Here is a 26,833-nt window from a genome sequence, read left to right as displayed (position 1 = left end):
GCAGTGGTTAGCACTGCTGCCTCACGGCGCCGAGGCTCCAGGTTCGATCCCGGCTCTGGGTCACTGTCCGTGTGGAGTTTGCACACTCTCCCCGTGTTTGCGTGGGTTTCACCCCACAACCCAAAAAGATGTGCAGGGTAGGTGGATTGGCCACGCAAAATTGCCCCTTAATTGGAAATTTATTTTAAAAATCACTGCAATGAAGTTACTGTGAAAATCCTGTAGTCGCTACATTCCGGCATCTGTTCAGGTACACTTTTATTTATGATTTTTAAAAATAAATTTACAGTGCCCAATTAAGGGGCAATTTAGTGTGGCCAATCCACCTACCCTGCACATCTTTGGGTTGTGGGGGTGAAACCCACGCAAACACGGGGAGAACGTGCAAACTCCACACGGACAGTGACCCAGAGCCGGGATCGAACCCGGGTCCTCAGCGCCGTAGACAGCAGGGCTAACCACTGCGCCACACACCGCCCTCTTGTTCGGGTACACAGAGGGAGAATTCAGAATGTCCAATTCGCCTAACAAGCACGTCTTTCAGGACTTTGTGGGAGGAAACCAGAGCGCCCGGAGGAAACCCACGCAGACACGGGGCGAACATGCAGACTCCGCACAGACAGTGACCCAAGTCGGGAATCGAACCCAGGTCCCTGGCTCTGTGAAGCAACAGTGCTAATCATTGTGCTACCGTGCAGCCCACGGTTGTGCTGCACAGGAAGGACAGTAGAGTTAAGGCAAGGATGAGATCAGCCATGATCGAATCGCAGAGCAGACTCGATGGGCCAAATGGCCTAATTCTGCTCCTATATCTTACGAAGTTATGGGCGTGGTGTACAGAAGTACAAGGAGAAATGAAAATCGGTTGGAATGATACAAAGGGATACAAAGGGATTTGTAAGAGGGACAAAAAGGTGGTACTTGAAATGGACATTCAAGCAAACAGCTAACATTTTTAGCAAAGAGAGGCCTGCTTTGACCTTCAGGCCACTGTAGGTGGATGCTGTGTTCCGATGCTCATCCAGGCTGTGGAGAAGCACCTTTCACTTGTGAGGGCCCTGCCTCATTTAAATCTGGTAGATGAGCTTGGGGGAACCTAGTAAGCTCCCAAAGTGGACCAATGCGATTGTCAATAAGATAAGCCACTGGACTTGTGTCCGCGAAGGGGTGTCATGATTGCAGAGGGTTCGCGTCCTGGGGAGGCCGAGGCTCTAATTGTTTTATTGGGCCCCGGATGATCACTTCCCGAGTCTGGTTTATACCACGTAAGATGAGAGAGCCTTCGGTAAAATCTGTGAAACCACCCGCAACGGCGTGGGAAGCCATCCCCAAGCGGAGATTTCGCTGTTCAAGTCATTCAACAGGAATCTCTGCAGCACGTTAACCAGACGGCCTCCCATGTTTGTGGTGGGGTTGCTGCGTCCATAACCTCGCAATTATGAGGGCCTAGCCACCACCACTTCCTGGGATCCAAGGACACTTCAGGAGGAGGAATGGAGACCACATGCATCGCATGCAACTGGACAGAGCAAGAAGTACCTCAGTATGAGGCTTCACTTCAGTTAGAAGGAGCTACCCCACCCCAACATGGACGTACCATTTCCTCAGTGTACATTAATTCCAGACACCTCGTAAAAATAAATCCCCTTGGCCACATTACTCAATAAAGGCTAACAGCAAAAATATTCATACACTTTTACCCAGCAATGCATCAATAAAAAAAAAACTATAACCATCTTAATGCGTGTCTTGTGGGCGCCCTTGCCTAACCTTACGCAGTAAGACTCCAGTGGATGCCGCATGGCTGCCAGAATCTCTTTCCTTTCATAGGTGGTGACTGCAGATGGCACTGCCTTGAGCAGCTCCAGGCCTTTGGATTCCACCACCTTCGCAATGGGCAGCAGCTGTCCAATCCTCTCGCTATGAAGGCCAACCTACCATTTCTCTTCTCTACCGCCTGCTGCACCTGCACGCTTACCTTTAGCAGCTGCAGTACGAGGACACACCGGTCTCGTTGCACAATCCCCTCTCTCAATTTGTAACCATTCAGATAATAGTCTGCCTTCCTGGTTTTGCTACATCCACATTACACTGTGTGGTCGTCACCACTGTTTGTATAATACGTGTATTAGCGGTAATACGGTAAGGCTCTTGTACTACAGGTGCGGGGGTAGATCCCTGCCTGCTGGCTCCACCCAGTAGATGGAGTATAAATGTGTCTGCTCACCGAGCTGCAGCCATTTCGGTAGCAGCTGCAGGCGGCAACACATTTCTGCTTAATAAAGCCGCGATTACTCTCTACTTGTCGTAATTGATAGTGCATCACACTGCATCTGTGAGGTACCCTCAATAACGAAGCTTAGAGATTAAACTGTAAAGAAGGCTTTATTAGACTAAGAACTATGTTAGAGCTGAGACAAGTGCTGACTGCTACACAGCCCATGAGGTAGCCCTTTATATATGGCTCACAGATGGGCGGAGCCAGAGGCGGAGTCCCCAGGGTTCCAAGCCTGGTCTTAAAGGGGACGTCACCTTACATGATGATAAGGCAGTAACCGTTCATCACAATCTGCAATGCATTTGCAGATGCAATCAACAAGAAAAATAATCTGTTAAATGTCTGGGAGACATGGTCAGATTTGATAGAATTTAGAAAGCAGATGGCAATTCCATGGAAGAATATATTGTGAACTTTAACAGATTGTCCGAAGATTCCCGAAATCCAGTTTGGCGGTTCCGGGATCAGTACAAGCTTTTGCTGGATTATGCTGAGGTATCTCATGTGGGCAGGTTACTGGAGCGAACTGGTGTTCAATTCTCAAAGAAGAAGATCCTGTTGGCTCAGCTTCAAAAAATAAAAATCCTGGGCAACACTTACTTCCTTTAGTTAGACATTCTGTATAGAGGACTCAATGATGGGCAACTTTGAAATAGCCCAGGTACTCAACACAGTCAGAAGTACAATCAAAGGACTGAAGACCGGTAAAATAAGGATGAAAGCCCTTTTAGCATATTTGGCTATTACAGCAAGAGACAACATTAGAGCAGGCAAATGAAACCCAAGGAACAGTTAATGGGGGCTTTTGGTGTCATAATTCCAAAGAGAAATGGCAGGGTCCTCGAAATTACAGCTGGCAAAGAGAATTCTTTGAATTAATGTCATTGGTCACCTGGAGCTTTAGTCCTGTAATGAATGTGTTGAGTAAGTTAGTTCAATGTTAACTGCAACTGGATGCAGTGAAACTAGAAACAGGCTTCTGACACAGGAGATGGTCCAACACTGTTTTATTGAACTTCCTGACTGCTGTCCATAGTCTGCTGTGAGTTGGCACTCTATCGATCTAACTGATAACCTCCTACTGGCCTGACCAGACTAACTCTCTACCTCATGGTGATAGTGCTCACTGGCTTGTGCACTCTGACTATCTCAGTAGCTGTGTCCTGTCGAGAGAGGGAGAGTCTTAATGCCCTGTGTGCTTTATAGTGGTGGTGTCCTGTCTGGTGATTGGTTGTTATGTGTCGCGTGTGTTCATTGGTTATCCTGTGTGTCAATCTCTGCCTGTCTGCATCTCATTATATACATGAGTGGATATTATGACATTGATCATGTTGCACATTCTCCCCGTGTTTGCGTGGGTTTCACCCCCACAATCCAAAGATGTGCAGGGTCGGTGGATTGGCCGCGCTAAATTGCCCTTCAATTGAAAAATTTAATTGGGTGCTCTAAATTTAAAAAAAGGCAAAACAAAGGGAGCTGGAGAAATTTTGAGTTTATTCTGAGGCACCAGATTAGGGTCAAATAGGTGTGTCACTGAATTATACTACAGAAGGCCAGAATGGGCTCAATGGGCCGAATGGCCTCCTTTCTGTGCAGCAATGGCGGCAAGTGAATTTGAACTGAAAAGGTCCTTGTAAATGGGACGTAAAAGACTATTTTCCCGGGAGTTTGAAGAGTGCGGTACAGATGTAAGAGCGGATTTTAAAACGGCTGGAAAAGTAATTTTGCAATCATTTTAGCTCTTTCGATCACATGTTCATGGCAGTGTGGATCAATCAACATTAAAGCTGCAATTTTGCAGGGCGCCAACATTTAGAAAGAAGTCTTCCCAAACCGCCCAGAGAGGCAGCAGCTGCAGATCAGGGAAACCATGGAAACAAAATAATAGATGCTTTATAAATGAAGGCAGAACACAAATCCCGGGGTGCTGCGTCCAGTTCTGGGCACTACTTTTTATGAAGGATGTTAGGGAGAGTATACAGAGGAGATTTACCAAATTGAGAACAGGGATGAAGGATTGCAGTTATCTGGAGAGACTAGAGAAGCTGGGAATGTTGTCCATGGATCAGAGAAGGAGATTCAGTAGAGATGTTTAAAATTGTGAATGGTTTTTCTAGAACAAATATATGCGTCCATGGACAGGAGGGTGAGAAACCCGAGGATACAGATTTAAGACAATTGGCAAAAGATGCAGGGACAAAATGAGAAATTATTTTAGGCGGAAGTTTGTTACGATCTGAAATAGATTCTTTGAAAGGATGGTGGAAGCGAATCCAATCACAACTTTCAGAAGCCATGATGTGGAGATGCCGGCGTTGGACTGGAGGGGGCGCAGTAAGAAGTCTGACAACACCAGGTTAAAGTCCAACAGGTTTGTTTCGAATCACTAGCTTTCGGAGCGCTGCTCCTTCCTCAGCTGTGCTCCGAAAGCTAGTGATTCGAAACAAACCTGTTGGACTTTAACCTGGTGTTGTAAGACTTCTTTCTGTGCCAACTTTCAGAAGGGAATTGAAGCAATGCTTGAAGGGAAAAGGGAATACTGGGAAAGAGCAGGGAAGTGGGATCGATTTAATATGCCTACAGCCATTGGAAGGGTCCTTCCTGTTTTTTTTTCCATCTCTGGCACCTTGTAGGTTGTGGAGGAGCAGAGCTGTTTAGAATCATTTGGTCCATGAACACTGTCTAAGGACTTACTGATTGATATAGTGCAGATGAATGGAGAAAGCTCATAGAGGAATGTGCTCCCGACAGTAAACCACTAATAGAACTAATGGAGACTGCCCATGGAGAGGTTACTTGCGAAGGCACTCTTCACGAGGGTGAATGAAGGTGGCTATATGAAGTGGGGGCATGGTAGCACAGTGGTTAGCACAGTTGCTTCACAGCTCCAGGGTCCCAGGTTTGAGTTCCGGCTTGGGTCACTGTCTGGGTGGAGTCTGCACGTTCTCCCCGTGTCTGCATGGGATTCCTCCGGGTGCTCCGGTTTCCTCCCACAGTCCAAAGATGTGCAGGTTAGGTGGATTGGCCGTGATAAATTGCCCTTGGTGTCCAAAAAAAAAGGTTAGGTGGGGTTACTGGGTTGCAGGGATAGGTGTGGGCTTAGGTAGGGTGCTCTTTCCAAGGGCCGGTGCAGACTCGATGGGCCGAATGGCCTCCTTCTGCACTGTAAATTCTATGATTCCCTTATTTCCCCCTTCTTTTATTTTTGCTGTTACATTTTTGATCCATGGATGATATATGGACATGTATCCGTAAGGCCGTCTGTCATTTTAATTCTAGCAGAAGGAAGCTGTGACCTGTGCCTTTAATGCAGGCAGAGATCAGTGGTGATTCAGTTTGACTGATTTGGCTGGTGAATTGGCCTGAAAGGCGGTTCCCTGCCCGGTAACAGGTGGTGATGGGATCTGTTCCCACTGAAATGGTTCTCAGACCTAAAGAGCTTTCAGTTTCGCTGCAGCAGCGAAGGGCGGACGCCTCTCGTTTTCCCACTCTGTTTTCTTCAGAGAATAACTAGTTAATTCTCACCAGTAAGGGCACTGTGGGAACCTACTCTCTCTGCAGAAAAGGCTGCTGCAAACAGAATCCAGAATCTGATAACTCTCGCTCTACAGGAGAGGGCTCTTGCAAGCAGAGACCAGAATCTGATAATGCTCTCTGCAGAACAGGCTGATATGAAGCCAGGTGCCTCTCCTGAAAAAGCTGTAAGATATTGCTAACTGCAAGGAAGATTATTACGGGCTGTAAACCAGAGACTTTAATCCGCATTTGTACTGTGAAAAAAGTGCATGAAAGAACTCATCATCTGAAGCAAGGACTCTTATCTTTTGACCTTAATCCTTATTATTTTACCCCTTTCCACCCTTCGTTGTTTGTCTGTCTTGTGTGTGTGGGTAGAGTGGGGGCAGTTAAAGGGGGAGTCAGGTGTTAGCTCATCATCAAGCAGCTGTATTTACTGCGTATTTCATATTTGTTCTTGTTATAAATAAACAGACAACATGTTTAAACTTACAAACCTGGTGACTGTAATTGTTGGATGCCGAGGGCCAAAGACTTTGGTTATTTTTATAAGAATGGTTAATTCACTTGTGTTGTGACTCGGGGATGAGTGGGGCTGGATTTGACTGCACTGGCCAGGGTGTCGTAACACCAAGTGACCAACAAATACAGCTGCAGCAAGGTGATTAATACTTGGGAGAGAGCAAATCTGTAATGTCCATGCTGAAGGTTGGAGAATAAAATATTCGCCGACACAAGCCAAAATGTTTTGTTTGCCCTTTGGGCCGCACATATCGTCACGGTGACTGCAGTAATAAAATGAGGGCCAACTTGGACAACAGCTGTGTGGTGACGGCATCGTTACCATCCTTGGCCAGACCCCGGCATGTGGGGTGGGGGCAGATCCGGTTTGGGAACAATAACATTTTGTTTATAGTAGATAAAGGTAGAGATTCAAGACACCTGCTTTTGGAATAAAGCCACAGGATTCCACCGATTTTGAACAAACAAGAAACAATTTTACAAGTTCAAAAAGATTTCAAACAATTTACTCTATGTATCCTATACTCTAACAATCAGGATAAGTATGAGAACATAGAACATACAGTGCAGAAGGGGGCCATTCGGCCCATCGAGTCTGCACCGACCCACTTAAGCCCTCACTTCCATCCTATGTGTGGGCAGCACGGTAGCATTGTGGATAGCACAGTTGCTTCACAGCTCCAGGGTCCCAGGTTCGATTCCGGCTTGGGTCACTGTCTGTGCGGAGTCTGCACATCCTTCCCGTGTGGGTGACCACTACCATCTAGAAGGACAAGGGCAGCAGATACCTGGGAACCCCACCACCTGGAGGTTCCCCTCCAAGTCACTCACCACCCTGACGTGGAAATATATTGGCTGCTCCGGTTTCCTCCCACAGTCCAAAGATGTGCAGGTTAGGTGGATTGGCCATGATAAATTGCCCTTAGTGTCCAAAATTGCCCTTAGTGTTGGGTGGGGTTACTAGGTTATGGGGTTATGGTGGAGGTGTGGGCTTGGGTAGGTTGCTCTTTCCAAGAGCTGGTGCAGACTCGATGGGCCAAATGGCCTCCTTCTGCACTGTAAATTCTATGATTCTATCCCCGTAACCCAATAACCCCTCCTAACCTTCTTTGGTCACTAGGGGCAATTTATCACGGCCAAGCCACCTAACCTGTACGTTGTGGCACCTGGAGGAAACCCACGCAGACACGGGGAGAATGTGCAGACTCTGCATAGACAGCGACCCAGCGGGGAATCGAACCTGGGACCCTGGCGCTGTGAAGCCACAGTGCTATCCACTTGTGCTACCGTGCTGCCCCCAAAGGTGCATGTGAATTAACAGATCAACAGCGGTTGGACACACCCCACGACAGAGTAAATGACAAATGCAACAAGAACAGATTCCATTGATCTCTCAACAAATCACCTCAATGTTCGTCCCACTGTGAGTCAACCAACCTCATTGAAACTTCTTTCTCACGTGGGTTTGCAATCTCCACCATTGAAGATCTCTCTTTGGAATTTTCTCCAAAGGTTACCCTCACTTAGACTGCTTTAACAATGGCTTGCCTCACAGGGTTTCAATCTCTTCAATCTCGCCTTCTGAGGCTCCTTCTACCTGGAATCCCGTGTACACTCAAAACTAACCTACAAGCAGATCCATGGCCATGTCAAACATGAACACCACTGCTCCAAAGGGGTACCTTTTGCCCCTAAGGCCCTCTTTACTTTACAGTCCGCTCTCCGTAGCCCTTTCTCTAACATTTCAACTCAACTTAACTGGGACCCCTGCCTGTCCCTGTCTCTTGTAGCAATTGTTGACTGGCAGACTCTGCGAAACTGACTGCAACAAGAAGAGCCATCCACGGACCCTTGAACTGATCTGATGACCTATCCAAACACTCCCAGAGGGTTCCACCTTTGTCACTCGGCAGGAACCAATGTAACAAGCATTGGAACATCCGGTACTTTAAATGTTACGATCTCCACAGACTTCACACCTGAGGAAGGCGCTGCGCTCCGAAAGCTAGTGTTTCAAAAACAAAAACAAAACGTTGACTTTAACCTGGTGTTGTAAGACTTCTTACAATGGATTTCATGACGGGACAAGAAGGGCCATGAGCAAGTGGGATGAAGGAATCTGAAGGAGGAAGTTACAAGACCTGGTTTACCTGCCAAATCTGTTGATTTGCAGATTTAGTAATTGTGATTTAAACTTAAATTTCTGTTTGATCATATATTATTAAAAATGATACGTTATGTATGATATATCATATATCATTACCTGACAAGGTAATGATTGGCAAATCAATCAAATCAGAAATATTTTTGAGACAGTTTAAGAGCAGTGTTTCCCACCCTCAGTCCAGGAGTTTAGTCAAAAAACAGTGCCAGGAATTTCTATTGTGGTTTCACTGATACTTTCACGGTGATAAATCAGCGGAAAATCTACCCAAAGGCTTCCACCATGATAGGTTCATGTCCAAATGCAGCAAGACCTGGACAATATCCAGGCTTGGGCTGACAAGTGGCAAGTAACATTCGTGCCACACAGGTATCAGGCAATGACCATCTCCAACAAGAGAGGATCTAATTATCGTCCCTTGATATTCAATGGCATTTGCCATCGCTGCATCCCCCACTATCAATATCCTGGGGGGGTTACCATTGACCAGAAACTGAACTGGACTAGCCATATAAATACTGTGGCTACCAAAGCAGGTCAACGCTAGGAATCCTGCGGTGAGTAACTCACATCCAGATCCCCCAAAGCCTGACCAACAAGGCCCAAGGTAGGACTGTGATGGAATACTCTCCCCTTGGACGAGTGCAGCTCCAACAGCACTCAAGAAGCTCGACGCCATCCAGGACAAAGCAGCCCCGCTTGATTAGCACCCCTTCCACAAACATTCACTCCCTCCACCACCGACGCACAGTGGCAGCCGTGTGCACCGTCTACATGATTCACTGCAGTAACTCACCAAGGTTCCTTAGGCAGCACCTTCCAAACCCACGACCACTACCATCTAGAAGGACAAGGGCAGCAGATACCTGGGAACCCCACCACCTGGAGGTTCCCCTCCAAGTCACTCACCACCCTGACGTGGAAATATATTGGCTGTTCCTTCACTGTCGCTGGGTCAAAGTCCTGGAACTCCCTCTCTCACAGCACAGTGGGTGTACCTACACCATATGGACTGCAGAGCTTCGAGAAGGCAGCTCACCACCACCTTCCATAGGGCAACTAGGGAATGGGCAATAAATGCCCACGTCCTGTAAAATGAATTAGAAAAACATAGATAATTATCATATTTCACCAATGAAGTTGTCTTTCACGTGAGCGGTAGCTTTATTAAGCTATATTTTATGGGAAAACTTTTGTGAGGGCTACGAAGAATCCAGCACGAGTTGTAGGATAGAAAGAAATAACATTTATTTACAATAACATATATACATCTACACAACAGCAGCAGTAACTCCCTTGCTGCTCACTCCTCTCTAGCTGGTTCCATACTGGCCAGCTCTATTTATGCGGGGAATCTGCTAATGATTTCTCCACCTCCCCTCATTGGGAAGCTTATACTCCCTAAGGATTGTGGGATTGTCATTTGTCCCCAGCCAGTGGTAAGCAGGGAGATTATAACAAAAACCTTAGCCCCTTTGGAAATCCTGGGTTTAAACTTGACATTAGCTACTTCAGGAAGATGGGGCGGACTGAATTTGCACATAATGTGATATGAGGTGACATGTTCTGGCCTGGGGAGGTTTATTTACACAGTGTCAAAGGAGTTTTTGATTTTCTTTCTATGTTTTTGAGAGTGACCTACAAAGGTGCAGAATTGGTTTTCTTTCAGGTAATATTTCTGATGTTATCAATGGTTTCATTTCAGGTCAGAGGCAGCTGGAGCGAGCTACTGCGAGGCACAGAGAGAGGAGGGGAGAAGGATAGCAAGAGAGAAATAGGATGAGGATCAAGAGAGAAATAGATAATAAGAAGGGTGGCGAGAAAGGGAAAGACGGGGAACGAGGAGGAAAGAGGGCTCGAGAGAAACAGCAAGATATGGACTGAGAGAGAGAGAAACAAAGAGAGTCAGAGAGAGTGACGGAGCTAAGGAAGAGAAAGACAGGGTAAAATATTTCCAGCCCATTAAGAGGTGGGTTCAGGTGCATGTGAGGTGGGAAAGTCCTGCAAGTTGACATTAGATCCCAATTCCATCCCCCATTTTCTGGATTTACCCCGGGTTGGGATTGAAGGCACGTGGGGAACCCTCTTGGATCTGTCAGTCAGTAATTAAGAAGCAGTCGAAGGAGTTAAGAAGGCTGTTTTAACTATGAATCCTGGATTTCCCAGCTAGGGGACCTGTTTCCAGCCTTGTCAGCAACTTGCCAGGCACTGTGCAAAATGCACGGTGGGAAGAGCTGCTTCAATCTGGGAAGGCTTTGATCAGTTAGACTGAAGAGCTCCAGCCATGGCCATTGAGAGATGGCTGTCTGTAATCTTCTCTGTATGCACGGATGGCGAGGCCTTTGTAGTTGAAGTGATCAGAGAACATGCGGTTTTGTAAATTAACAAAACTGTTTATTAATTAACTAAAACGCTATGATGTCTCTTAGGATTACACTTGGAGGCGATGGCTAAATACAAACAACTATGATCAACTATTATTAATTATTGTTGACTTGGGCAGCATCGTGGCACAGTGGTTAGCACTGCTGCCTCACAGCACCGAGGTCCCAGGTTCGATCCCGGCTCTGGGTCACTGTCCGTGTGACATTCTCCCCGTGTTTGCATGGATTTCACCCCCACAAACCAAAGATGTGTAGGTTAGGTTAATTGGCCACGCTAAATTGCCCCTTAATTGGGAAAAATTGACTGGGCACTCTAAATTAAAAAAAAAAAAAGAATTACTGTTGACTCAGGAGTTGCTCGGTATGTCACTTCACTCTGTGCCTGCTGTCCAGGTTCTGTGTCTCACATGTGTGCGTCTCCCAGTGACATTCTCCTGTCGCCACGCCACCTGTGGTCGGATGCGAGAATGCGTCCTGACTCACCATGAGCTGTCTTCCAGTAATGTTCTCCTGTCGCCACGCCACCTGTGGTCGGATGCTAGAATGCATCCTGTCTCACCATGTGGCCGTCTTCCAGTAATGTTCTCCTGTTGTTACGCCACCTGTGGTCGGATGCTAGAATACTAATCTATACATACAGGCACACATACAGTTTGGTAATTATATTAGAAATATAGATGATAGTTCACTATCATCACACTTCTTCTGTCAGAGACTGTTCCCACTGCTTGACAGCTGGTTGGAAAGCGCTCAAAGAACAAAGAACAAAGAAATGTACAGCACAGGAACAGGCCCTTCGGCCCTCCAAGCCCGTGCCGACCATACTGCCCGACTAAACTACAATCTTCTACACTTCCGACAGGAGAATGTCACTGGGAGACGCACACATGTGAGACACAGAACCTGGACAGCAGGCACAGAGTGAAGTGACATACCGAGCAACTCCTGAGTCAACAGTAATTCTTTTTTTTAAATTTAGAGGTATGTTCTCCTCATACCTCATACAACTGGCACTTCACTCACCTTCAGCTGCACATCCCTACAGCATGCCTTCTCCATGACATAGGCACAATTTATGCACTCTACTTCCCATTCAGCTCTGCTCAGGGGCAAGTGCAGAGGCCATACCACCGCGACTGCATTTACTGCCTTCTCCTCACCCTTCACAGATGGGATGAACACCGAAGTCCAGCTGGAAAGAGTTGAAACCCCTGACAAAGAGTCTACAATTCACACCTCTTCAACCTGGGGTTACCCCATCTCTGGATCTGTAAAGATTTAATCACCTGCTAATGCTCGCATTCCTAGCATTGTTTGGCATCTTTGAATTTGTCTATATATGTGTTTCTGGAACATACCTCTTCATTCACCTGAGGAAGGAGCAGTGCTCCGAAAGCTAGTGACATCGAAACAAACCTGTTGGACTTTAACCTGGTGTTGTAAGACTTCGTACTGTGCTCACCCCAGTCCAACGCCGGCATCTCCACATCAAAGGGTCTACAAGCAGAGGATCAGCTCCCTCCACATGTCTGAGCTCCAGTGGCCCCGGAGGCTCCGGCTCTCATGGCTGGTCGCTCCTGACATCTGCAGCCTCCCAGAACAAGACTTAATTCCCAGTGGAGCAGGTGAGCAAGCCGGCAATGTTGCCAATGGCCGATAAGTGACCTGACATCAAAAAAATCCAAATGTTGGTCATCCCTTCTAACCCATGCCAGGACCGTTGAATTAAAAAGAATGGGTATGTCATCCTGCCCACTCTCCATGATTGGTCAGGGAGCTCAGAGACAGGATGACATGGAGTTTGCTGTGGGAAATAATAATAATAATCGCTTATTGTCACAAGTAGGCTTCAATGAAGTTACTGTGAAAAGCTGCTCGTCGCCACATTCCGGCGCCTGTTCGGGGAGGTCGGTACGGGAATTGAACCCGCGCTGCTGGCATAGTTCTGCATTACAAGTCAGCTGTTTAAGCCACTGTAAGAGCAACAACCAGGTGAACAGGGTTCCAGGATCAAGATTGATCATTCCGGCAGGGATTATGTGAGAAAGGCAGCGCGGTAGCACAAGTGGATATCACTGTGGCTTCACAGCGCGAGGGTCCCAGGTTCGATCCCCCGCTGGGTCACTGTCTGTGCGGAGTCTGCACGTTCTCTCCGTGTCTGCGTGGGTTTCCTCCGGGTGCTCCTGTTTCCTCCCACAGTCCAAAGACGCGCAGGTTAGGTGGATTGGCCATGATAAATTGCCCTTAGTGACCAAAAAGGTGAAGGGGGTTATTAGGTTACGGGGATAGGGTGGAAGTGAGGGCTTAAGTGGGTTGGTGCAGACTCGATGGGCCAAATGGCCACCTTCTGCACTGTATGTTCTATGTTCTAAGATAACGCCCAGCAATATAGACAGGAGAGAAGGATAGCATGACCGGGATAGAGGGAGTAGAAAAAGGCGGGGAGGGCGGAATAAAGAGAGAGGGGAATAGATGAAGACTGAAAGAATTATTACCCAGCGATTGAGTAATCAAATAAAAATGACCACTTTGGGCTGGGAAAGCCACCAATTTCAAAGGCGGGACAATTTGGTGAAAAAGTAACGGTTGTGCTTATGTTCCAGGTTTTAACGTCACATTGAATGCAACATTTGATGGCTTTGATACAGCATTGTATCTGGCCAAAGGCTGCCCCACCAGTACCTGTGAAGGTGTGGAGAATCTAAAAAGATTATATGTGAGTACAAAATTGGTTACTTTTGAGTTACGAACCTGTGGCTGGGTCCTACCTAGTTATTCGATAAGGTGGAACACATCAGTGGCATTTCCAACTTCATAATTCATTGCAGTTCCCATCCCAATCTCCCAAAGAAGATCTTGTCATGTGCTGTAATTGCAGTTTACCCATTAGTCGGGGGTCTGGGCAAAGTTTCATGGCGTTCAGAGTCAGTTCTTATGCATTTCATACCGGTTGGGACCAATCCAGAACTGATTGTTCACGAGGCTTGTTCTACTTCATTAAACGCACAAAATACTGAAGAATTTGGGAATAAATAGCACAACTGTGTTTTCTCCCACAGTCCAAAGAGTTAGGTTAGGTGGATTGGCAATGCTAAATTGGTCCTTAGTGTCCAAAGGTGCTGTGAGGATAGGTCAGGGGAGTGGACCTAAGTCGGGAGCTCTTCCGAGGGTGGGTGCAGACCCGATGGGCCGAATTTCCAGCATCTGCAGTATGTTGCTTTATTTTAGCGAGGAGATTAATATCCTGTGCTGCACTTTTCTACGTTCTGTGTTCTAAGCCATGTGGCTGCCGGACACAAATGAGGGTTACAAGCAGGGGAGCTGGAGGGTGAAGGTGATCAATAATCAATACACAGGTGTAGGCACAAAGAGGAAAAGCCAACAGAGACAGAAGGGGAACACTGAATTTTTGTGAGGAGAAGCAAATCACTCTCAGGAAGGGGTTGGGTTTTCGGCTTGACAGAGTAGGAGACAGGGGTTCTCAGATGCAATGTGCGAGCTGGCTAAAGAGATCTATAACCTGGAAAGCTGTGGGAATCTCCAGAGATGCTGAAGAGCTGGGTGCTTTCCTAGAAGTGGCCAAACTGTGAACCGGCGTGTTGCCGGTTGGACGGTTAAAAAGAAGCTCTGGAAAGCTACACCATCAGGACTGTTGTAACCCAAGGGAGAGAGGGTTCGTAGAAGTGTGCCTTTTCATGGCAATTGTAACCGTGAAACCTGAAGGTGAAAGTTGTGGTTGGAGAAGACTGACCTCCCCTCTGGGAATAAAGACCAGCATATTATGGAACAAGAGAGCAGCACGGTGGAGTAGTGGTTAGCATTGCTGCCTCTCGGCACCGAGGTCCCAGGTTCGATCCTGGCTATGGGTTACTGTCCGTGTGGAGTTTGCACATTGTGGTGATCCACTGTAATAGGAGATGTAAGGTAGGACTGTCACTACAGGTTCGCCGGTAGCTCCTGCCGGCTGGCTCCGCCCAGGGAGAACTGTATAAATATGCATGACCTCCAGTGCCCTGCCATTGCGCCAGCTGCAGCAGGAGGCCACGCATCCGACAGTAATAAAGCCACAGTTGTCCCCAACTTTAGTCTTTGTGCAATTGATCGTGCATCACACGTTCTCCCCGTGTTTGCGTGGATTTCGCCCCCACAACCCAAAGATGTGCAGTGTAGGTGGATTGGCCACGCTAAATTGCCCCTTAATTGGAAAAAATTAATTGGGTATTCTAAATCTATTTTAAAAAAATATTATGGAACAAGCAGCCATGTGGTGTCACATCGCTGTGGGAACTGATACACATGTTTGAGGGCCTCTAAGTTGTATATTTATATCTATTATTTAAAGTGAAATTTACTTTTTGATTTGAAGTTAATCAGTTGATTTACATGGATTCTGATCCGCGTTTAAGTAGAAATAGCAACACAAAATAGTGCCATTTTGTTGCTAACTTCTTTGGGTCATTTTTGTTATGCCCCCATGGGGATCCGATCAAAACTTTAACCTAGTTTCCCCTTACGAACGTCCATATTATGGGCGGCACGGTGGCGCAGTGGTTAGCACTGCTGCCTCATGGCACCGAGGAACGTGTTCGATCCCGGCCCTGGGGTCACTGTCCGTGTGGAGTTTGCACATTCTCCCCGTGTCTGCCCGGGTCTCACCCCCACAACCCAATTGAAAGAAAAAAGACTGAATATACAAAATTCTTTAAAAAAAAAAGTATATATTATTTGCAGCAACTCCTCCGTGTGGCAGTAAGTTCAATATTCTCCCCACGTTCCGGCTGGACTTTTGACCAAATGTTGCGTTCTTTGCAAAACACGAATGTGCATTATTTCACACTGTGCCTCGCAAGTGAAGTGAACACACAGTGAGGGGAGAACGGGGAGTGGGGCCAATGAGAGTGACAACCTCTGACTTTGATTCTCTTTATTCCTGGATCTAGGTGGCCGAAAAATTGGGTTGCGCAGTTCTGGGTCCAACGTGCACCTACGCCACCTTTCAAATTGTCACGTAAGTCCATGTGGCCCGACAACATGAGTTGTTCTCTGTGCTGGGTTGCCGCAGGTGTTGGCAATGCTTCATTTTCAGGCTCGAGGGGATAGGCTCGTCCACGGATGGTGGAGAATTCTTTAAGCGCACCAAGGTCACTCTCTGATCATTTTCACTGCATAATTGGGTGGCAACTTTACCTTGGCATGGATAGAGGATTGGCTGACTGGCAGAAGGCAGAGAGTGGGGTTAGAGGGGTCTTTTTCAGGATGGCAGCCGGTGACTAGTGGTGTGCCTCAGGGGCCGGTGCTGGGACCACAATGTTTCACAATATACATTAATGATCTGGAAGAAGGAACTGAAGGCACTGTTGCTAAGTTTGCAGATGATACAAAGATCTGTAGAGGGGCAGGTAGTATTGAGGAAGCAGGGGGGCTGCAGAAGGAGTTGGACAGACTAGGAGAGTGGGCAAAGAAGTGGCAGATGGAATACAACTTGGAAAAGTGTGAGGTATTGTACTTTGGAAGGAGAAATGGAGGCATAGACTATTTTCTAAATGAGAAGATGCTTAGGAAATCAGAAACACAAAGGGACTTGGGAGTCCTTGTTCACGATTCTCTTAAGGTTAACGTGCAGGTTCAGTCAGTAGTTAGGAAGGCAAATGCAATGTTAGCATTCATGGCAAGAGGGCTAGAATACAAGACCCAGGGATGTACTTCTGAGGCTGTATAAGGCTCTGGTCAGACCCCATTTGGAATATTGTGAGCAGTTTTGGGCCCCAATTTAAGAAGGATGTGCTGGGGCCTTGGAAAGGGTCCAGAGGAGGTTCACAAGAATGATCCCTGGAATGACGAGCTTGCCGTTGGAGGAACGGTTGAGGACTCTGGGTCTGTACTCGTTGGAGTTTAGAAGGATGAGGGGGGATCTTATTGAAACTTACAGGATACTGCGAGGCCTGGATAGAGTGGACGTGGAGAGGATGTTTCCACTTGTAATACGCCTCAGCCACCAACGAAGCAGAGGCCGGCTGCTGCTCCCGCCTGCAGTTCCGGTACTTCGGAGATCCCCAAAATCGCCACCAGTGGGCAGCGTTTCATCTCCCACATTCAGGTTCGCCGACAAGGTGTCCAGAAAAGGACCCCCAAAACTCCACCAACGTGGGGCACGACCAGAACATGTGCGTGTGACGTGCGTGTGACGACGCTCGCGCCTTTCTTACGTCCCTTCAAAAAAGCGGCCCATCTTCACTTTCGTGAGGTGAGCACGAGAAACTATCTTTGGATGAATGAGGCTCAGCCCCGCGCAAGACGGTGCCGCATTCACCCTCCTCAACGCCTCACATCACGCCCCTTCCTTTAGTATTGGCCCCAGCTCCTCCATCCATTTCGCCTTCGTCCCCTCAACCGACCCCAATTCCTCCCCTGCTTTACGTTGCTACATCCTGGGCGTACCACCCGCCACTCATGCGCGCAGAATAAAATTAGTTCCAACAAGGTGGACAGCTGAACCATCGGAAAGGCTGGAAGAAACTGCTTAACCCAGCTCCGCACCTAAATCCCTCCGCGCTTCTCCTTTAACTCCTCCAAGCTAGCAAAACGCCCCTTTAAAAATAGACCTCCCATGTTCTCCAACCCTCTCTCCTTCCCGGTTCAAATAAAGTGGTTGGCACAGGTGGGAGCCAGCCGCAATGTTGTTCCCAATTCGAAATGTTGGGGTTGCTGCCCCTGTAGTGATCTCTATATGTGCATGTACACAAGGGGTTAATGTGTAATCAGTAGCACCACATGACCACTAGAGGGCCAGACCAACAGGGGTATAAAAGGCAACCACATTAGGTCTTTGGCTCACTCGGGGGTGCACTATGACCAGGGCAATCGCAGAGTAGTTCAGATGGCTAGTGGAGTTACGTATAGTTACTGTAGTTAGATCTTGTTAACCTTATCACTAGTATCAAAGTTAAAGTAAAGAACTCATGCAACTTTTGTTACAGTTACTCAATAAACCTTTTGTTACTACTGGATGAGTTCGAGTCTTCTTCATCGAGATTCAGAAGACCTCTTCATTAGCCAAGGATTGAGTAGCACATGTTACCTACCACACAGGTAACAAAACAGCCCCCAAATCTTTAGCATGGCCACCACCACAGGATTTGTTGAATATTTAATTGGCGCTACCGGGCGTGGCATTGTTACCAGTGCCCCCAAGCCCGTCTCCTTAACTAATTCTGATTACATCCTTAGCCAGAGGGGCCCCGGGTGCCCGCACCACCCCAACACCATAGCCGCATTAGCCGCCCAACAGAACTTAGCCCCATCTTACTGAGATAAGTGATTTGGGGGCTTTTAAAAGTACTCATAGCAGGTTCAGCTATAATAACAACCTAATGAGAAATGTCAACAATGAAGTCTATTGAAGCTGCAGGAACAGATGGCTAATCAATGAACTTCAGCAATGGGTGCCTCCCTTTTGATTGAAACTAAAAGCTGCAGCCTAGTTGGTTTTCATTTTAAAGGGCTGGGAATTTAAATAACTTCAGATCATGACACTCAAACGCATCATATCCACCTTCAAGAGTGTCAACACCTTCTTCATAACTTTGTCCCTCCCATATTGCATGTTAAGACCCTTGGGACAGCAAAAATGGGATATGTTTCAAACAGCCCTGCTGAGTTTGAGTTCTCTGCCTGTATGACTCCCACAGGCATGATCGGCCAACTGGCATACTTTGATGCTATATTGTTCTATAATTGTATGATCCTAAGTAGCATCCCTGATAGATCAGTGGGTACATGGATGCAGTAGTGCTGAACTATGCAGATAGGAGACAGTATCAAGTTCGTATTGTACTGAGATCGCTGATTTCAGTCAATTGGGTGCTGCTATTGAATCAGGAAATTATTGGGCAGGGTTCCTGCGTGTGCATCACAATCAGTATCCTCGAATGGAAGGTGTGACATTGGCCAGAACTTCCATCACTGAGGCTGGTAGCAGGAGTCAGAACAATTCCTGGCCCAGCTTGCCCGCCTCGGGGGAAAGTGCCCACAAAGGCGCCATCTTCGTTGCTACTAGGCGGGTGGAGGTACGGGCTGGAGTTAAGCCAGCCACCCTGGGAAAGAGGTTGGCGGCATTTGCAGGGTGCTGAGAGTGTTTAAAAGGCCCACCCCGGTGCCGAGGGACTCCATCCCAGTTAAAATGAAAACACTCCAGCCCCTACTCCTCACACCCCCTCACCCCCCCCCCCTTCCACACATTCCTCATGCACCATCCACGCCTCCATATTGTCTACATGCAGGCCACGCCCCCTCCCCACTTCCCATGGTTCCTTGTACCTCCTTATTCCAAGCTATGCCCTTCTATCCACCTCCTATAGCTCCTCATGCCTCCTCTGCCCAGCTATGGCACTTCCATGCCCATGACCAACTACCCACCATACAGAACCAATGAACTCTACAGTGTCAGCAGGATGTGATTTTTAAAAGCTTTAAAAAAAAAATCATTCAATCATTATTTTCTACTTTTATTGTCTTGTAGTGAAATGACTATTTTTAAAAATAGTGGAAAGTAATGAATGAATGTCTTTTTTTTTTAAGTGTTCTTTTTTTAGATGGCCTACTGTCCCTATATGGTTTATTAGTCGTACATAGTGTACAGTGGATCGGTCAGCATAGAAGTGCCATAGCTTGGCATAGAGGGTATGGGAAGGGCCTTTGTAACACAGCTTTTAAAAGGCCCCTCATGCAGACTAGTTCATGACTCTTATGAGGGGCCGTAAGCCAGGACCCTTTAACCTGGCTTGACGCGATGAAAATTACAGAGGCATCTATTTCCGCAATGGAGCCGACCTGCTTGGGAGTGCCGGGTACGCACTTTTGAAAGGAACTCCCGAAAATCAGGTGGCCTGGGAATGGGGTCGGGAGGCCCAGAATCCGGATCTACCTGGCACCTGGACTCCCAAGTCATCATGATTTGGTGGAACTTCAGGCCATTATAGAGCCGTGAAGAAGGCGTATAGTGTGTTAACGTTTATTAACAGGGGGCTTGAGTTTAAGAGCTGTGAGGTTATGCTGCAACTATACATGACCCTGGTGAGACCACATTTGGAGTATTGTGTGCAGTTCTGGTCACCTCGTTATAGGAAGGATGTGGAAGCATTGGAAAGGGTGCAAAGGAGATTTACCAGGATGCTGCCTGGTTTGCAGGATAGGTGTTATGAGGAAAGGTTGAGGGAGCTAGGGCTTTTCTCTTTGGAGCGGAGGAGGATGAGAGGCGACTTAATAGAGGTTTATGAGATAATGAGGTGGATAGATAGAGTGGACGTTCAGAGACTATTTCCTCAGGTGGATGTAGCTGTTACAAGGGGGCATAACTATAAGGTTCGGGGTGGGAGATATAGGAGGGATGTCCGGGGTGGGTTCTTTACTCAGAGTGGTTAGGGTGTGGAATGGACTGCCTGCTGTGATAGTGGAGTCAGACACTTTAGGAACTTTCAAGCGGTTATTGGATCGGCACATGGAGCACACCAGAATGGCAGGGAGTGGGACAGCTTGATCTTAATTTCGGACAAAGCTCGGCACAAGATCGAGGGCCGAAGGGCCTGTTCTGTGCTGTACTGTTCTATGTTCTATGTTCATTGTGTGTGGGTAGACTTGGCCCCACTTAGTATTCCCTCAGGGAATCCCCTCCCTCTACACAAATGGTTACTTGGGTGAGAGACAGGGGAGCCAGCAGCACCCAATGGAATTTAATGGCAGTGCGGAGTCCTGCCTTCAACAGGAACGACATGCAGCACCATTAACTCAGTAAAATATCTCAAGGCACTTCACAGGAGCGTGATCAAACCAAATTTGACAAAAACATATAAGGAGATATTCGGACAGATGACCTAAACCTGAACAAAGAGGTGGTCCGAGATGTTGAGTGAAAGGAGAAGAGTGAAGTAGAGGACGAAGCAGGTTTGGAGAGGACATTGCAGAGCTTGGAACCTAAGCTGGTCAAGTCTGGCTGCCCATGGTGATACGGTGAATACTGTTGCCTTTTTTACCTACTGTAAATATGGCAGTCAGTGAGGTTGCCCTCCTTCCTTTGGATATCAATATTATAATGCTCAGGGTCGCCAGGTATTGAATGATACCACCACAAGGTTCAGCCGACAATCGATCAGAGAGCCAAACACCAGTTCGTTAGTTCAAGGTCAATGATACTTTATTTACACACAATTAATCATGCAACGTAAACATTACTAGTTAAACTACACCTATCGACTATGACAACCTGTACTTAACTCCAGGCACCCGGCTTAGGGGTCAGAGGAACAGTGGCCGTTGTTCGATTCTGGATCTAACCTGCACATCTTTGGACTGTGGGAGGAAACCGGAGCACCCGGAGGAAAACCCACGCACACACGGGGAGAACGTGCGGACTCCGCACAGACAGTGCCCCAGCGGGGAATGGAACCTGGGACCCTGGAGCTGTGAAGCAATTATCGGATAGCATAATTGCTTCACAGCTACAGGGTCCCAGGTTCCATTCCCCACTGGGCCACTGTCTGTGCGGAGTCTGCACGTTCTCCCCGTGTGTGTGCGTGGGTTTCCTCCGGGTGCTCCGGTTGCCTCCCACAGTCCAAAGATGTGCAGGTTAGGTGGATTGGCCGTGATAAATTGCCCTTAGTGTCCAAAATTTCCCTTAGTGTTGGGTGGGGTTACTGGGTTGTGGGGATAGGGCGGAGGTGTTGACCTTGGGTGGTGTGCTCTTTCCAAGAGCCGGTGCAGACTCGATGGGCCGAATGGCCTCCTTCTGCACTGTAAATTCTATGATTCTATGATCGGGTCTGTAGAAGTAACTGCTGCTCAGCTGGGCTCATCCGTCTGGTAGCGAGCGTTGAACTGGAACTTGCTTCTGGTGGTGCTGCAATTGGAGATGGACATTGCCGGCTCGCCAGGTCCAAACAAGATCGAACACATGGTGGTCTCTCTTTTTATTCTTGGGGGTTTTTGTGCTCTTCTGGGCGGTCCTTCAGTTTGGACCCCACTAATTGGGTAACTCCTGATCACTATGTTCGATTCGAACCACTAAAGTGCCTTAATGGCTGGGCGTGTCGTAAGCGGTCATCGACTGTTTACGCTTGCCGAGTCCAGGGAGTGGCGCCGAAATGTCTGGGGTCGTATCGGCTGCTCAAGTCTCAGTCTGCCGGAGATGGGCCAACAAACGCTAATCGGTTGGGGGTTTCGATACCGTCCGGATTTCTCACTCGCAAATATACATTCAGACTCTGAGCCTGCCTGAATCTCGCATTGTCCATTTTTCCCGCTGGGCTTTGCGACCTTCCCTGTTCCTGGTTGTAAGTGGCCATCCCAGATGGCTACAATACCAAAGATGCACAAGGGGTTACAGTCAAAGAAATGACCAGAAAAAAAGTCAGCCAAAAAGCAACAAAAAATTAGAAATAAATAACAAGGTCATCACAAACTCACTTTTCCCTTATTTGGCCCCCTTTCCTTACAGGCGGGCCCCCCAATTGCCAGCGAGAGATAGAGGAGCAGATAGGTAGAGAGATTTTGGATAGGTGCAAAAGTAACAGGGTTGTTGTGGGAGGGGATTTTAATTTCCCCGATATTGACTGGGACTCACTAGGCGCTGGGGGCTTGGATGGGGCAGAGTTTGTAAGGTGTATCCAGGAAGCCTTCTTGGTGCAATCTGTAGATAGTCCAATTAGGGAAGGGGCAGTACTGGACCTGGTATTGGGGAATGAGCCTGGGCAGGTGGTTGAGGTTTCAGTAGGAGAACATTTTGGGAGTAGTGACCACAATTCCGTAAGTTTTAGGGTATTTTTGGATAGGAATGAGGGTAACCCTCGCGTTAAGCTGCTAAACTGGGGAAAGGCAAATTACGATAACATTCGACAAAAATTGAAGAATTTGGACTGGGTGCGGCTGTTGGAGGGTAAATCAACGTCGGACATGTGGGAGTCTTTCAAACGACAGTTGATTAGGATTCAGGAAAGTCACATTCCTGAGAGAACAAAGAATAAGTATGGGAAGTTTAGGGAGCCCTGGATAACGAGGGATATTGTGAACCTCGTCAAAAGGAAAAAAAAGAGACTTTTGTACAGTCTAGAATGGTGGGGACAGTCAAAACCCTTGAGGAGTATGAAGAAAGTCAGAGGGTGCTTAAGTGGGAAATTAGGAGGGCAAGGAGAGGACATGAAAAGTCCTTGGCAAGTACGATTAAGGTGAATCCCAAAGCTTTTTCTTCATATATTAAGAGCAAGAGGGTTGCCAGGGAAAGGTTTGGATCACTTAAGGACAGTGGGGGAATCTATGTGTTGAGCCAGAGGAAATGGGCGAGGTACTAAATGAGTACTTTGCATCAGTGTTCCTAAAGAAAAGGACTTAGTGGAAGATGATTCTTCGGTAGGGTGTGTGGACAGTCTGGATCATGTTGACATTGAAAAGGAGAAGGTATTGGGTCTTTTAAAAGGGTAGCAGTAGAAGGGTGTTTTTCTGAATGGAAGGTTGTGACTAGTGGTGTTCCACAGGGATCTGTGCTGGGGCCTCTGTTGTTTGCAGTATATATTAAGCGATTTGAAGGAAAATATAGCTGGTCTGATTAGTAAGTTTGCGGATGACACCAAGGTGGATGGAGTGGCAGATGGTGTTGAAGATTGTCAGAGGACACAGCTGGTTTAGCACAGGGCTAAATAGCTGGCTTTTAAAGCATACCAAGGCAGGCAAGCAGCACGGTTCATTTCCCATACCAGCCTCCCAGAACAGGCGCCAGAATGTGGCAACAGGGGCTTTTCACAGTAGCTTCATTTGAAGCCTACTTGTGACAATAAGTGATTTTCATTTCATTTCACAAAGATCGGTTGGAGACTTGGGCAGAGAAATGGCAAATGGAGTTTAATCCAGACAAATCATAAAATCACAGAATTTACAGTGCTGAAGGAGGCCATTCGACTCATTGAGTCTGCACCGGCCCTTGGAAAGAGCATCGTACCCAAGCCCACACCTCCTCCCTATCCCCGTAACCCGACTTAACCTTTTTGGTCACTAAGGGCAATTTATCATGGCCAATCCACCTAACCTGCCCATCTTCGGACTGTTGGAGGAAACCGGAGCCCCCGGAGGAAACCCACGCAGACACAGGGAGAACATGCAGACTCCGCACAGCCAGTGACCCAAGCCGGGAATCGAACCTGGGACCCTGGAGCTGTGAAGCAACTGTGCTAACCACTGTGCTACCGTGCTTCCCTATGTGAGGTAATGCATTTTGGTAGGTCTAACATAGAGGGGAAATAGACCGTAAAAGGCAAACTCTTAGGAATATAGAAAGTTAGAGAGATCTGGGCGTGCAAGTCCACAGATCTTTGAAAGTGGCAACACAAGTGGACAAGGTAGTCAAGAAAGCATATGGAATGCTCGCCTTCATTGGACGGGGCATCGAGTATAAAAACTGGCAAGTCATGCTGCGGTTGTACAGAACCTTGGTAAGGTCGCACTTGGAATATTGCGCACAATTCTGGTCGCCACACTACCAGAAGGATGTGGAGGCTTTGGAAAGGGTGCAGAGGAGGTTTACCAGGATGTTGCCTGGTTTGGAGGGTTTTAGCTATGTGGAGAGGCTGAATAGGCTCTGGCTGTTTTCAATAGAACGACGAAGGTTGAGGGGTGACCTGATAGAGGTCTACAAGATTATGAGGGGCATGGACAGAGTGGATGGGCAGGCACTCGTTCCCAGGGTGGAGGGGTCAGTCACCAGGGGACATAGGTCTAAGGTCCGTGGGGCAAAGTTTAGAGGAGATGTGCGAGGCAGGTTTTTTACACAGAGGGTGGTGAGTGCCTGGAACGCGTTGCCAGGGGAGGTTGTGGAAGCAGTTACATTAACGGCGATCAAAAGGCATCTTGGCAAACACATGGATAGGATGGGTATAGAGGGATATGCTGAGAGTTATGGCTAAGGTTGGTATCATGACTGGCACAGGTTTGGAGGGCCGAAGGGCCTGTTCTTGTGCTGTATTGTTCTTTGTTCTTTGTTCTCGTCAGGCTGGATACATTTTTGGAGATCCCCATCGTCTCTGCTGGAAGCTTTGGATTAGCTTGTAATTATAAACCAAACGTGACGAGGATCCTGCCCACGGCTAGGAAACTCTCCAACTTCTTCGTATGGCTCTGGCAGGACGAACTCAAAATAAAGCCATACAAGTGGGATTCGACTTACATTTACAAGAAAAATGAAACCACGGAATCCTGTTTCTGGTAGGTGGCACTTATATACTCCACCTCTGAATAAGATCGATCCTCTCTCCATGCTACTCGCTACTCTATCCAAACGGATCTAACCGGCCGAATGTAGGGGCTTCCATTTTGACCGAAGTGATTCCCAGAACCAAATAGCCTCTGTCTCCACTTACGCAATGACTATAGTTATTTAATGGAATTGAAGAAATAGGCACAGCGTGTTCTTAAGAAGGCCCATGGGTTGAATGGGCTGATGGTCTTTTCTCGTTCAATAGTTACCAGCAGAATTGAGAGATATTTACATCAAGGGTATTTTGGTTCCTAGAACACAGAGAACCTAGACGTCCACACATTTAGGTGCCCATCACTTTGATCACAAAGACTGCAGAGGCTAGACTGCCAGAAACACAGGATGTTCCATCTCAGACAAGAGTGATCCATAAGGCCGTAAGATCATAAGACATAGGAGCAGAATTAGGCCACTCGGCCCATCGAGTCAGATCCGCCATTCAATCATGGCTGACATTTTTCTCATCCCCATTCTCCTTCCTTCTCCCCATAACCCCTGATCCCCTTATTAATCAAGAACCTATCTATCTCTGTCTTAAAGACACTCAGTGATTTGGCCTCCACAGCCTTCTGCGGCAAAGAGTTCCACAGATTCACCGCCCTCTGGCTGGAGAAATTCCTCCTCATCTCTGTTTTAAAAGATCATTCCTTTAGTCTGAGATTGTGTCCTCTGGTTCTAGTTTTTCCTACTCGTGGAAACATTCTCTCCACGTCCACTCTATCCAGGCCTCGCAGTATCCTGTAAGTTTCAATAAGATCCCCCCTCATCCTTCTAAACTCCAACGAGTACAGACCCAGAGTCCTCAACCACTCTTCATACAACAAGTTCTTCATTCCAGGATCATTCTTGTGAACCTCCTCTGGACCCTTTCCAAGGCCAGCACATCCTTCCTTAGATAGGGGGCCCAAAACTGCTCACAATACTCCAAATGGGGTCCGACCAGAGCCTTGTACAGCCTCAGAAGTACATCCCTGCTCTTGTACTCTATCCGGAGGAATTAGGGAAATTTGATGCTGGAAGGACAATGGGAGATTTCTACCAGGCTTTCATTCATGTCTGAGAGGCAGCAAACCTGATGTATTGGGAAGACAAATGTAAGCATGAATCCTGTGGCGATAGTCCGCCCACCACTTTATGATTGCCTAAATTGCCTCACGGCGCCAAGGTCCCAGGTTCTGTCCCGGCCCTGGGTCACTGTCCGTGTGGAGTTTGCACATTCTCCCCGTGTCTGCGTGGACATCACCCCCACAACCCGAAGATGTGCAGAGTAGGTGGATTGCTAAATTGCCCCTTAATTGGGGGAAAAAATGAATTGGGTACTGTAAATTTATATTTAAAAAAAAAGAACATATAGGAAGGTGGCCGAGAGGCCGAGAGGAGATCAGCCATGGAATGGCGGAATGGGCTCTGCTATATTACGTGTAGTAATCTCTTGTTACTCATTTGCTTACTTCCAGAATGGTTGGATGGTTGATGTTCACTCAAAGTCTTCAAATTAAGCAAATACTATTTATTGAGTAACGATTATCAATAACTATGAGTTTGTTCACTCTTCTACAACTATAACTGAAGATTAAGTATATATCATGTTTAACTACTCCTGCTCACTAAGCTATATCTCTTACACTCTGTTCACTAGTCACTCCTGGTACAAAGAGGCGGGAACCCCCTCTGAG

At 47.3% G+C, this 26,833-nt stretch overlaps 1 protein-coding gene across 1 annotated transcript in view; it reads left to right on the top strand.

Moving 5' to 3' along the window:
• Positions 1-26,833, top strand: part of LOC140403849 (guanylyl cyclase C-like) — a 154,467-nt gene that overhangs the window by 2,220 nt on the left and 125,414 nt on the right. Inside the window, exons 2-4 of the mRNA XM_072492042.1 lie at positions 13,468-13,580; positions 15,805-15,872; positions 24,893-25,105. Coding sequence (XP_072348143.1) covers positions 13,468-13,580; positions 15,805-15,872; positions 24,893-25,105 — 394 coding nt within the window. The remainder of the gene's footprint in view (positions 1-13,467; positions 13,581-15,804; positions 15,873-24,892; positions 25,106-26,833) is intronic.

This window comes from Scyliorhinus torazame, chromosome 29, assembly GCF_047496885.1.
Source record: "Scyliorhinus torazame isolate Kashiwa2021f chromosome 29, sScyTor2.1, whole genome shotgun sequence".
Classification (NCBI taxonomy): domain Eukaryota; kingdom Metazoa; phylum Chordata; class Chondrichthyes; order Carcharhiniformes; family Scyliorhinidae; genus Scyliorhinus; species Scyliorhinus torazame.
The sequence above is the reverse complement of the archived record's forward strand: the minus strand, read 5'-3'. Positions and strand labels throughout refer to the sequence as shown.